At 34.1% G+C, this 11,581-nt stretch overlaps 6 protein-coding genes across 6 annotated transcripts; 4 read left to right on the plus strand and 2 right to left on the minus strand.

Annotated features, from left to right (window-relative positions):
• Window positions 1–969: 969 nt before the first annotated feature.
• Window positions 970–1,235, minus strand: RO3G_03320 (uncharacterized protein; the record flags this gene model as incomplete). The annotated part of the gene is made up of 2 exons (XM_067657911.1): window positions 970–985; window positions 1,048–1,235. The coding sequence occupies 2 exons, from the start codon at window positions 1,233–1,235 to the stop codon at window positions 970–972; spliced, it is 204 nt and encodes a 67-aa protein (XP_067514012.1).
• A 589-nt stretch (window positions 1,236–1,824) lies between these two features.
• RO3G_03321 (peptidyl-prolyl cis-trans isomerase E) lies at window positions 1,825–3,066 on the plus strand (the record flags this gene model as incomplete). Its single annotated transcript, XM_067657912.1, has 6 exons — window positions 1,825–1,873; window positions 1,934–2,035; window positions 2,102–2,260; window positions 2,319–2,561; window positions 2,616–2,800; window positions 2,857–3,066. 6 exons carry the CDS (start codon window positions 1,825–1,827, stop codon window positions 3,064–3,066), a joined length of 948 nt encoding a protein of 315 aa, XP_067514013.1.
• Window positions 3,067–3,660: 594 nt separating this feature from the next.
• On the minus strand, window positions 3,661–4,729 carry RO3G_03322 (uncharacterized protein; the record flags this gene model as incomplete). The annotated part of the gene is made up of 3 exons (XM_067657913.1): window positions 3,661–4,128; window positions 4,183–4,250; window positions 4,342–4,729. 3 exons carry the CDS (start codon window positions 4,727–4,729, stop codon window positions 3,661–3,663), a joined length of 924 nt encoding a protein of 307 aa, XP_067514014.1.
• A 1,326-nt stretch (window positions 4,730–6,055) lies between these two features.
• On the plus strand, window positions 6,056–6,494 carry RO3G_03323 (uncharacterized protein; the record flags this gene model as incomplete). The annotated part of the gene is made up of 2 exons (XM_067657914.1): window positions 6,056–6,436; window positions 6,468–6,494. 2 exons carry the CDS (start codon window positions 6,056–6,058, stop codon window positions 6,492–6,494), a joined length of 408 nt encoding a protein of 135 aa, XP_067514015.1.
• A 1,564-nt stretch (window positions 6,495–8,058) lies between these two features.
• On the plus strand, window positions 8,059–9,018 carry RO3G_03324 (uncharacterized protein; the record flags this gene model as incomplete). The annotated part of the gene is made up of 1 exon (XM_067657915.1): window positions 8,059–9,018. The coding sequence occupies one exon, from the start codon at window positions 8,059–8,061 to the stop codon at window positions 9,016–9,018; it is 960 nt and encodes a 319-aa protein (XP_067514016.1).
• Window positions 9,019–9,185: 167 nt separating this feature from the next.
• RO3G_03325 (uncharacterized protein) lies at window positions 9,186–9,694 on the plus strand (the record flags this gene model as incomplete). Its single annotated transcript, XM_067657916.1, has 3 exons — window positions 9,186–9,230; window positions 9,365–9,542; window positions 9,585–9,694. 3 exons carry the CDS (start codon window positions 9,186–9,188, stop codon window positions 9,692–9,694), a joined length of 333 nt encoding a protein of 110 aa, XP_067514017.1.
• Between the last annotated feature and the right edge of the window lie 1,887 nt (window positions 9,695–11,581).

Genomic DNA, 11,581 nt, shown 5'->3' on the forward strand with positions numbered 1-11,581 from the left:
GACAGATTGCTATACAATGGTTATCTTTGGAGTATAACATTGTAGTTGACATTTATAAAGATAAATCTTAATACAAGATCATAACTAAAATAAAATATAAGTCTATTTAGATAAGATCATACAATCAATTCCAATTAAACATATTCTAAAAGAATATGTATTGTACTCATGAGAAGTTCTTTGATAAGAAGAAGTATCAACTAAAATAACCAAATCCAATCCAATGTCAGGAATATTGCTAATCTTTCACATAATTGAAGTAACGTTATTCAAATCAGTGAGGGATTCCCAGAATAAAAAGATAGTCTATGACAGACATACAAAAGAACAAATGAAAAGTTTTCATAGTCATAATTAGAGATGACGCTTGCTAAAGTACCTGAAGATTAGAAAAACGCTTACAATAAAAGATATCAAGCCACTCACTCAATAAGATATAAATACCTGCCTTCAATTAGAATAAATTTACTTCAACTTAAACTGAAATAAAGATCAGTCTCAAAAAGTACTTTTTTTTTCATGAAACCGAGTTATGTTCATTGTGTTTCTCGTTTCTTTCCAGAAAACCTCCTCCTCCACCCTTGCAACATATAGACTTTTGATTTTAAAATACAAGGCGTGTTTTTGTGTTCCTAATAGTAACATATTATGACAGAGAATGGCTTTTTTTTAGTACCTATTCATTATTTAAATACCCTAAAGCGTTGAACACACACATGGGACAACTGGACTATTCTGAATATCTTTGATCATGCGTCCTTTATATTCTTACTGATGCAGCTTGTATTTCAACTTTCTAGCTGTTTGAAATATTTATTTAAAAGTTAAATTCTCCAATCAACCTAATTGAATAAAATACAAGGAAAATCAAACAAAGTACATGCAAACATGAAAAACATATATTAAGTTACTAAGAGCAATAGGAAGAAAACAGTTTAGTAAAAAAAAAAAAAAAAAAAAAAAAAGATATTAATTGTCCAATGGTCTGATAAATCATAGATAATTAGAAAAATGCTGTGGTTTGTGTATCCTCCCCTTTTTTTTTACCTGTTAAATCCACCTCTACGATTCATGTATTGTCGATATTTGATTGCCTTGCGAATCTTGGCTCCAGAAACATCTGCGCCAGGTACCTTTTTGTTCTTTGTTGTATCGAATCCACCAAATCCCATGAGTTTCATCATCTTTGTTTCTTCATCTTCTTCTCCATCCTCTTCACCCTCTACTTCTTCCATTTCCTCATACTCCTCTTTTTCTTTTTCCTTGTCAAAATCTTTACGTTTTCTGGATTCTGATCTGCGACGACGGTCAGGTGAATGCGAACGGCTACGACTTCTGTATCTACCACGTTCTGTCCCCCGAGAGATTAGATATCTTCAGCATTCTATGTTCGTTTCCTTACCTCTACGGTCAGGGCTATATTTTCTTCTTGATGGACTCCTACTGTATTGACTTCTACCGCCTCTTCTTGGAGACGGACTTCTACTGTATCTGCTTGGACCTCTTCTTTTACTATAAGGTGATCTGCTTCTTCTTCTTCTTCTTGGAGATGGAGATCTACTATAACTATCTCGACGTCTTCTGCGAGGTGATAGTGAACGTGACCTTGAGCGCGGCCTGTCTAGATCTCTATAATCTCGGTGACGACTAGAGTATTTTGGAGAAGGTGAACGTCCCATGTATGCACACACAAAAAAAAAAGCCAGTTAAAGAAAAAGAAAAATCCACACGATTCTATGGATTAAATGATTGTGACTTGGTTTACTGTTTAAGTGAGAATTCATTCTCATTTTATGGTTTAAACAGGTCCTTCTCTTTCTTATTATGCCCTCTGTAAACATCACCAAGAATAATAAAACAACTCTTTATATAAGTAAAATAACATAAATCTGAATAAAGAAATAAAATATAAAGACTTAATTTTTTATGTTAGGTGGGCTTGATCAACAGGTCAATGAAGCAGTTTTACATGCAGCCTTTATTCCTTTTGGTGAAATCATTGCTGTTCAAATGGCAACCGACACAGAAATAGATTGTAAATAGGTTTAGAATGAAAAACAGAAAATTGTACACGTATGAGTACTTATTCAACTTTGATTAGCAAACAATATACACAGAGGTTTTGGTTTTGTCGAATATGAACTTGCTGAGGATTGTCAGGCAGCAATGGACAATATGCATCTATCTGAATTATACGGCAAAGTGATCAAGGTGCAACTTGCTAAAACTATTAATGTCACGACTACATCTAACCGCGCAGGTAAAATAAAATAAAAAGAGAAAAGAGGAAAAGCTGAGCGTAAGTTTGAAATGTATAGTTTGGACGGATGAATCATGGTTACAAAAGTATGGAAATGTTGAAGATGTTGAAGAAAAACAAGAAGACGAGAAAGAAAACAATCAAGAGACAACCAGTGAAAAGAAAGAGGTGTCATCTTATATACCCTCAAGCGAGAAAAGAGGGAAAAAATCTCGTGTTTATTTGGATATTCAAATAGGAAACACCTTGGCTGGTCGTATTGAAATCGAACTTCGTGGCGATGTTGTACCCAAGACGGCTGGTAAGACAGAAAACAAAAAGAGAGAGATTTGTATTAAGCTAACAAGTTTGATAGAAAACTTTCGAGCATTGTGTACTGGAGAAGCAGGATTTGGATATAAAAAATCCTCATTTCACCGTATCATTCCTCAGTTCATGTGCCAAGGTGGTGATTTCACAAAAGGTAATGGAACTGGTGGGAAATCTATTTATGGTGGAAAATTTGAAGATGAGAATTTTGTCTTGAAGCATACTGGACCTGTAAGTTCTATTTAAAAGGATAACCGATGATGATTGACCTTTTTTGTATTTATTAGGGTACTTTATCCATGGCAAATGCTGGATCAAACACCAATGGAAGTCAATTCTTTATTTGTACAGAAAAGACAACTTGGTTAGATGGTAAACATGTCGTATTTGGACAGGTTGTGTCAGGTATGAATGTTGTTAGAGAGATGGAAAGATGTGGATCAGCCAGTGGAAAACCATCCAAACGTGTTGTTATTGTGGACTGTGGAGAACTTTAAATAAAAAAAGTCATTTTTATGTGAACTATTATGTTTATGTACAAAAAAAAGAGAGAAAAAGAAAGGGTGATGTGAAAGGTATTATTTCAAAGCACCGGATGTTGCAAAGATCATAACAATGACACCCCAAAGAAGTGTGAATATAGCTGCAACATCCAATAATCCAAATTTGGGTATAGGATCCAATGTGATGGATGAGGAAGTAGAAGAGGATGAATCTTGATGGATCATCCAAGGTACTTTTATGTTGGTTATCTCATCATCAGATAGATCATTGTCTATGATAGGAATAGTTGAATAAGGTTGTCGTCTTGTGATTAGGTATGCAATAGAGGGTAAAATATAGGCTAAACAAGTAGCAGCAAATCCACCAATCAAGGCATATACTTTACCAAGTGATCGAATGGTGATACCAAGTGTAGTGATGATTATAAACAGCATTAATGTCACAACATAATGTTCAATCTTGTTCGGTTGTCTTTCTGCTGTTTCAAATCCTAATAATTTTTGAATCGCCTCTCTTGTTGGATGAAATGCCATTCTAGACAAATATTAATTTTTTTTTTTTTGATTATTCAATAAACTTCAGTCTACTCACGGTATGGTTAATATCATACTAAATCCTAAAGCAAATCTAGCGACATTCACAACAAGATCATCCGGTGGAAAATTTAAAAATAAGTTTGGTTGGACATCAACTCCAAAGCTAAGGTAGCCGATAGCAGCAAAAGAGATTGAAATGATCCAGGTGATGATTGAAGCCAATGTTGTCGTCATCTTCCAGGATTCAATCGCTTGTTGTTTCAAACTTAGATAAACACTAAAGCACACATGTGGACAAGCAAAAGCAAATGCAAGAATGCCTAATGCTCCAAAGATATCGGGACTTTGCCAGTTAAGTGGTGCATCATGAGACTTGGCATAAGTAGGAGCACGCCAGATAAGTGCAATAATGATGACTGGTAAACAGAGGACTGATAAAATTGACCATTTTGATAATGCACCTAATGACCTTGATAAGTTGAGGGGTAAAACCTTTTTTAAATAATTAACATAAGCAGTCTAAATAATAAAATAAAGAACACTTACAAAGCATATCGCAATTAGTCCGATTACAAGTGATCGTTGTGTAAGATTTGGATGATCAGGAAAATATAACTGTAAGAGTACAGGAATTGTGTCACCTAATACTATTTTCTTTCTTTATCAGTTCAACAGATTAAAATGAAAAAAAAAAAAAAAAAAAAAAAAAAAAGTGAGAGAGCAAAGACTTACGAATATAATAACTAACACATGCACCAGCTGCTTGAATTAGAACCAAAAAATTCAAGAAATGATAACCTGGCCGACCAATGACATGCTCCATCAAAGTTGCAAGTTTATAAGTACCTGAGCGTTGTCCTGATAAGACCAACATGTACAGACCAAGTTGTGATATAGCAGCTACCATGATAGATAAAACGATAGCAGTCCAGAACCCAGCTAAATAGATAGCAAAGGGTAAACCAATAATACCAGAACCAACTGTCGAATTGACTAAACTAAAGGCACCTTCAGTTTTTGATCTTGTGCCATAACCAGGCTTATTTTCTTGTAATAAATCTCTTTCATCATCCGTTATCAGCCCATTTTTATTATTAATCGACCCATACACAATTGTCATTTTTATAAAAAAAAAAAAAAAAAGAAAAAAGGAGAAGGAAGCTATGAATTTTAATTTCCTCTTAAATCAAAAAAATAGTCGTTTTATCCAATCAAAAAAACTTGTATCTCTTCTTTTTTTTAAAAACCGAAAAACGACAAGATGTATCTCGAGACCAATTTATGACTAACATTAAAGCCGTCATACCATCCTTCTCTCACTCAGACACACCACGGGCTTATAATTACAGCAGTAATGCATACTGTCTGTAATTCGTTTTTTAAAAAGTATTTCAACTTCCGTTCAATGAGCTTCTTCTTTGGTCTCTATCTCTCAAGACAAGCCTAAAAGACTATATGTGTTATTAAAAGAGAAGAACACAAGTCAATCTTTATGCTCTTTAAAATATTCAATGGGTCATACTAAATTAGTAGAGGTCCAATTATAAAATGAATTTCCAGAATAGGTAAAAAGATGTAGACTATGTGCATAAATGCGTGAGAAGATGGTCACTGAAATTAAAAGAGCAAATTGATCATGATCCTCATTAGTTTGGATAAAGGATATACGAGATTGACTCGATTGTGCTGGTTCATTTGCTATAGTGTTTTTACTTTAACACCAAAATAAAAATGATTTCAGACAAGGAAAGAGTCATTTTTGGATAAAAAGAAGAGTATCAACTGCAAGACGCACGGAAATTTAATATTAAATATCTTGCCTTGTAAACATCTAAATCACCTGTGAAGATGAAACTGTATTTACTACGGTGATCCCTTGTTGGAAGATGGACCGTCTTCCTTGACTCTCCCAGACGGAAAGTGATGTGTTTTGGATAACTTTGTTCGTGCTTGAATTCTTTATTCCAAAGTATATGGCAGGTTTTACAATGGAATAGACTGTTGGTATACTTTCTGTCTGAGAGCTTCGTTGGACGTAAGCCGTTGTTCTTACAAAAATTACAGACCTAAATAGACCAGTAGAATAAAGAGTTTGTAATAATAAAAGCTCGTTTAATGCTTACTATAAATAGCTTTGATGTCCTAAATTCATGTCTACTACAACCTATTTAAAACTTAGAGCTCGGTCTTAATTCCTTTTGTGATATTTCGATTGATCTAGAGACAATGCCTTTTATATGACGGATATCTTTTTAATCTGTATTAGCAGATGTCGCAGATCCCAATATAGCATTGGAGACAACAACTAGTCAAGATACCTACTTAAAATCAAAGCCATCCGATTTAACAAAAGATAAAAGGGCTTCTATAAGATTTGTAGCTGCAGAACCTAAGGTACAATATAATAATCACGATGACAGTTTAAGGGGAGAAATGGATCAACATAATGATTGAAAGTGTAAGGCAAAGGGGAATGACAGCCAAAGCCGGTAGAGAACTTGGAATAAATGAACGTTTTGCACAACGATGGCGGAGAGAGTATAAGGACAGTGAGGAGTATCCATACAAAAAGTCAGTTTTGAATAATGGTCGTGAAAAAGCATCAACACAAGAACATGATCAACATATCCGTAAACTGATTGACAAACATCCACAGATATTTACAGACAATGTTGTAGATAGTTTGACCATGAACTTTGAAAATCTTAGCATCTCAAAGTCTCATCTTAATTATTTAAAAGACAAGTTGTGCTTAAACATAAAGAAGCCAACCTTTAAATCTGCTGACAGAAGTTCCCTAAAAGCTTGCAAGATAGATTCGAATAATGTATGGAATGGAAAGATAGTAATTTTTATAGACGAAGCTGATCTTAATATCAACATGAGGTTTAAATGGGCTAGATCTGCAAGTGGGACTCGTGCAGTGGTAAAGATATCCAAAACCAGATCCTCCTCGCACACCATTATAGGAGCTATTCATTCGTCAGCAATTCTACATGTAGCTTTGAGAAAACCTTCCAAAAAAGAAAAATCCAAAGTAGTTCCATCAAAAAAAAAAAGAAGGCATCTTCTGCTTCTCTATTTTTAAACGCCTCATATGACCGTTGGTAGACCCGAGCATGCTTGTTACATAAGCATGACCTTTTTGCTCTTAGCTTTTCGGAAAGATTGACTACAGCAAGCAAGCGTGATACGATACAAATTACAATAAATTTACTGGGGAGCTCTCAATCGTTTAAGTTCTGGAAGTTTAAAGCATTCTAGGCCCGTTTTTGGTATACACTAAACTTGATTTAAACAGATAAGACACGCCGTGATATTATTCAAATAAGTTGTTACAAAGCAAGGAAAAACTTAATAAAGGCAAAATATATATCTTTTGTATCTATAAAATGAGAAACTGTATTTGGGCCTTTTGCATTTGTTCAATTGCCAAAAAAAAAACAAATAGGGTATAGCATAATTACCACTCATCTTGTTATTTCACATAAATATTCAACCAAACGGTTGGGAATCTACGGGAGTAGCACATTTGCTTTGGTAAAGGTACACAATAAAAAGAGATGCCATAGTTTAATACGCTGGCTGTCATACTTTAATTAATTTATGCGAAATTACATTGATCATTTTATAAAAATAATGGTTGCGCAATGCTTTACATTGGGTACGCTTATGTAAGAAAGGTACGGTACATCGAAGGAAAAAAAAAAAAAAAAGGGAAGCATCCTATTGTTTTCAACAAAAATAGCAGCTTTTGGAGACGGTAGCATATTTTCTCTTCAAAGACTTTGCTTTCTGCTGCATTGGATGCAATTGAAAGAAGAAAACGAAGAAAAGTATTGTAAGCTGCCCTCATTGTTAGATTTCGCTCGTGTCATGAAAAAAAAAAAAAAAAAAAACGGAAGAGAATATTAAATAATTGAAATTGACTACACAAAGTGTAATGAGCCTTAAATCATTATATGTAAATGCTTGTTACTTGATTGCTGAACAAGTAGGTCTTAATGCCAAATTATATAAAAGCGACTTTCATTTTTCCTTTCCTCTCTTTATTTCTATCATTCTTTATTATATTATTAAGTATTATCGTGTCAATTATATTTTAGGTGTAAATTGAACAAATGTAGCACATAAAATATATGAATCTCCTACCATTGACATAATCACTCAAAATTTCGTAAATAGAATCCTTATTGAAATCCGTACGACCTCATGCTGACCTTTTTGCTAATTTTAGTTATTGGCCGATCTGGATGAAACGCAATCAAATATAATCGGAAAACCAATCGCTAAAATCAGGGAACATCGAAAGATCAATCCAGTTATATTATGAAATTGTATTTCTGGTAAGATGTTGTACTTTTTGCTTTCATATAAAAGGACAACATTATTTCTTCGAATATGTTCCAATAACCCACTTCTCTTCCCATTCTTTTTTTACATATAGAAATGAAGTTTATTACTATTACCTCTTCCGCTCTCTTGGCTCTCGCCCTTGGTACTGAAATGGCCTCTGCTGCTAAATGTAGCAAGCTGTATGGTCAATGTGGTGGTAAGGACTGGAATGGCCCTACTTGTTGCGAATCTGGATCCACCTGTAAAGTAAGCAACGATTACTACTCTCAATGTCTTGCCCCTGAAAGCAATGGCAATAAAACTTCTGAAAGCGCTCATAAAACGACTACTACCACTGCTCCCGCTAAGGAAATTACAACTACTGCCAAAGCTTCAAACTCTTCTAACTCTAGCGGCAAATACTCCATTGTCTCTGGTGGTGCCTCTGGTAACGGTGTCACTACTCGTTATTGGGATTGCTGTAAGGCCTCCTGTAGCTGGCCCGGTAAGGCCAATGTCAGTTCTCCTGTCAAGTCCTGTAACAAAGATGGTGTCACTGCCCTTAGTGACAGCAATGTCCAAAGTGGCTGTAACGGTGGTAACAGTTACATGTGTAACGACAACCAGCCTTGGGCTGTAAACGATAATCTTGCCTATGGTTTCGCTGCTGCTGCCATCAGTGGTGGTGGTGAATCTCGCTGGTGCTGTTCTTGTTTCGAACTTACTTTCACTTCTACCTCTGTTGCTGGTAAGAAGATGGTTATCCAAGTCACTAACACTGGTGGTGATCTTGGCTCCTCTACTGGTGCTCACTTTGACTTGCAAATGCCCGGTGGTGGTGTTGGTATTTTCAATGGTTGCTCCAAGCAATGGGGTGCTCCCAATGACGGTTGGGGCTCGAGATACGGTGGTATTTCTTCTGCATCTGACTGCTCTAGTCTTCCTTCCGCACTCCAAGCTGGTTGTAAATGGAGATTCAACTGGTTCAAGAACGCTGATAACCCAAGCATGACTTACAAGGAAGTTACCTGTCCCAAGGAAATCACCGCCAAGACAGGTTGTTCAAGAAAATAAGCTGATTTATACTCCTATCCCTTACATTCACTCTTTTCTGAATTCAAACTAAAATAAATTGATTTTTATTTAAAAACAATAATACTCGATGCGGCATTTTTTTTTTGCATTTTTTACTTTTTATATACATCTCTGTATCAGGATAGAAAAAAAGTTTACGCTAATACATGTGCGTAAAACTTGGGTTAATTTGGGATTATGTGATTCTGTTGGTAATATAATTGCAAAAACAAAGCTGGACACAATATAGTTTAAAATTTAAGAAGCAAAAAGATAGACCCCTTCAAATCGTACTGCTCCAGGAGCAATGTAATGTGCTTCAAGTGACTATCATAGTAAGTAATAGGCTCGAATAAGCTATAACTACAACAGCAAGATCTATCGCTTACACTGTGCTTTCTGTTTAATACTAGATTTTCTTCAAGAAGTTATAAGGGGTAATAAAAATAGAGCACCTTTGGACGAAGCAGCCGGTAGAGTTCCTAATGCTTCAAATACGACTGTTGATAACGATCCTATGGAAGGTAATAGCAAAAGCACTATGATACATCCTCTACATTGTAGAGTTCAGGCAATTATATCTGATGTGCTGATTGCTGATTCTGAGAGCTCTTTGCTAAGAGGATTTAGAAATTTACTCAACTCTCCTTCTAATGAAGAGATTGATGGTAAGTAATCATCCATAATATGGCATGGTTTTTTTTTTTTTTTTTTTTTTTTTTTTTTTTTTTTTTTTTTTTTTTTTTTTTTTTTTTTTTTTTTTTTTTTTCCCCCCCCCCCTTAAACCCCTTTTTTTTAATTTTAAGAAAAAAATTTTTTTTCAAAAAAATTTTCCACCCCAAAAAGGGAAGGGGGGGCCTTTCCTTAAAGGGGAAAAAAAAAAATTTAAAAAGTTTTTTTTTTTTTTCCAAATTAAAAGGGGGAAAAAAAAAACCCCCGTTACTGATATCTCTTAACTTGCTAGGAGAAAGAAAAAGTAAACAGCAATGGAAACATCACACGTTGAGCAAATTACTATCAACAGCAGCTACAGTAACAACGATGATATAGATTATGTAAGGGAGGCCAGAGGAAGACCAAAACTGAGTGTAGAAGAAAAAAAAAAAAAAAGAAGGTGGATGACAGTGTAAGACACAAGAAACCTCGAGGACGACCTCTTAACTCAAGAGAGCCTACCCAAGCGAAGAAAGGTGCTATATATAGCTTTGTAACTAACCTAATAAAAAAAGAAAAAAAAAAGATAAACAGTAGCAGCAATATCTAAAAATGAATATGTTATTAAAAAATCTGATAATCTCCTTATATTTACTATGATAAAATAATCTAATTCCCCTTTACTTGTCAATTTACCGTTAAAGCAGCAAAGAACATCCTTTTTATTTCTTCCATGTGTTGTATATCAAGACAAGCTAAATTTTCATTTTGAAGTGTTATACCGTATGTGTCGGCTTGTACCATTTTTCCCTTATGACATTAGCACAAAATCGAAACTTTGAGACATGGAAGAAATTTATTATAAAGTTTTTTTCTTAAGTTGTTAGTCGTATTAAAATGTCGGATTAGCTTTGGGCTTTTAATTAATGAAGTATTTATGTTGATGCTGTTTGAACACAAGTACATTAGATAATGCTGTGGCTGAAAACCTTACTGAATACTTGTAACAACATCCCCTTTTTTTCACTTACACGAGAAGAACGACGCACAAACAGCTTACATCGCTTGACCCTCTCAAGATAGAAGAATACTCCAGATAAAAATTAATTACAAATGAAGTAATTTTTTAATGTAAATTAGGTTCAATAAGGTGTTCTAGCTTGTATATTTTCTTTCTGTTTTTAATAACCAATCCATTATGTATATAGAAGTTAATCATGCATAATTTTTATATTAATTGTAATGGTATTGATGCAATCCTAATATTTATAGCAATATGTGATGAGACCTAAGAGTAAAAAAGTGTAAAAAAGCACCCGAAAAATAGACGCCTTTATATCTATATTCTGATAGATCGAACATCAATAGTGATGGGTGAAAGTTTAGAATAATTACTACCTGAATCAGTTTTTATTCATAATGGATATCGACTTATTAGTAAGAATTGATTAAGCCAATCATTATTTTTTCATCTGTTTTTTTAACTGTGATTACTTTTATTTAGAAGCATTGTACAAAAACGGTAATCATTTTTAAAAAATATAAACAAAGGAAAAATAACTATATTTTTATGAACAGTAAATTTGACATATTATTTATATACTGATATAAAAGTCGACTTCAAGGCGTAAAAGTGAGGTGAAAAAAAAAAAAAATATTAAAAAAAATATCTCTAAAATTTGAGAATTATTGCAAATATAGTAAGTGATTGTTACGTAAAAACCTAAAAAAAGCGATTTTTTTGGCTTGTTTGAAAAATAAATAACAATATGTAAAAAAAAACAATTTATTCATCCTCATCTTGGTACTCTTCTTGTTCTTCGTTTTGAATTTCATACTCGATTCTTCTTCGGCGAGATCGAGTCGGTGACAAGTAAATATTGGGTGATGTATTGACATCCGTAGTGGT

Source organism: Rhizopus delemar, genomic scaffold, assembly GCF_000149305.1.
Source record: "Rhizopus delemar RA 99-880 supercont3.2 genomic scaffold, whole genome shotgun sequence".
Classification (NCBI taxonomy): domain Eukaryota; kingdom Fungi; phylum Mucoromycota; class Mucoromycetes; order Mucorales; family Rhizopodaceae; genus Rhizopus; species Rhizopus delemar.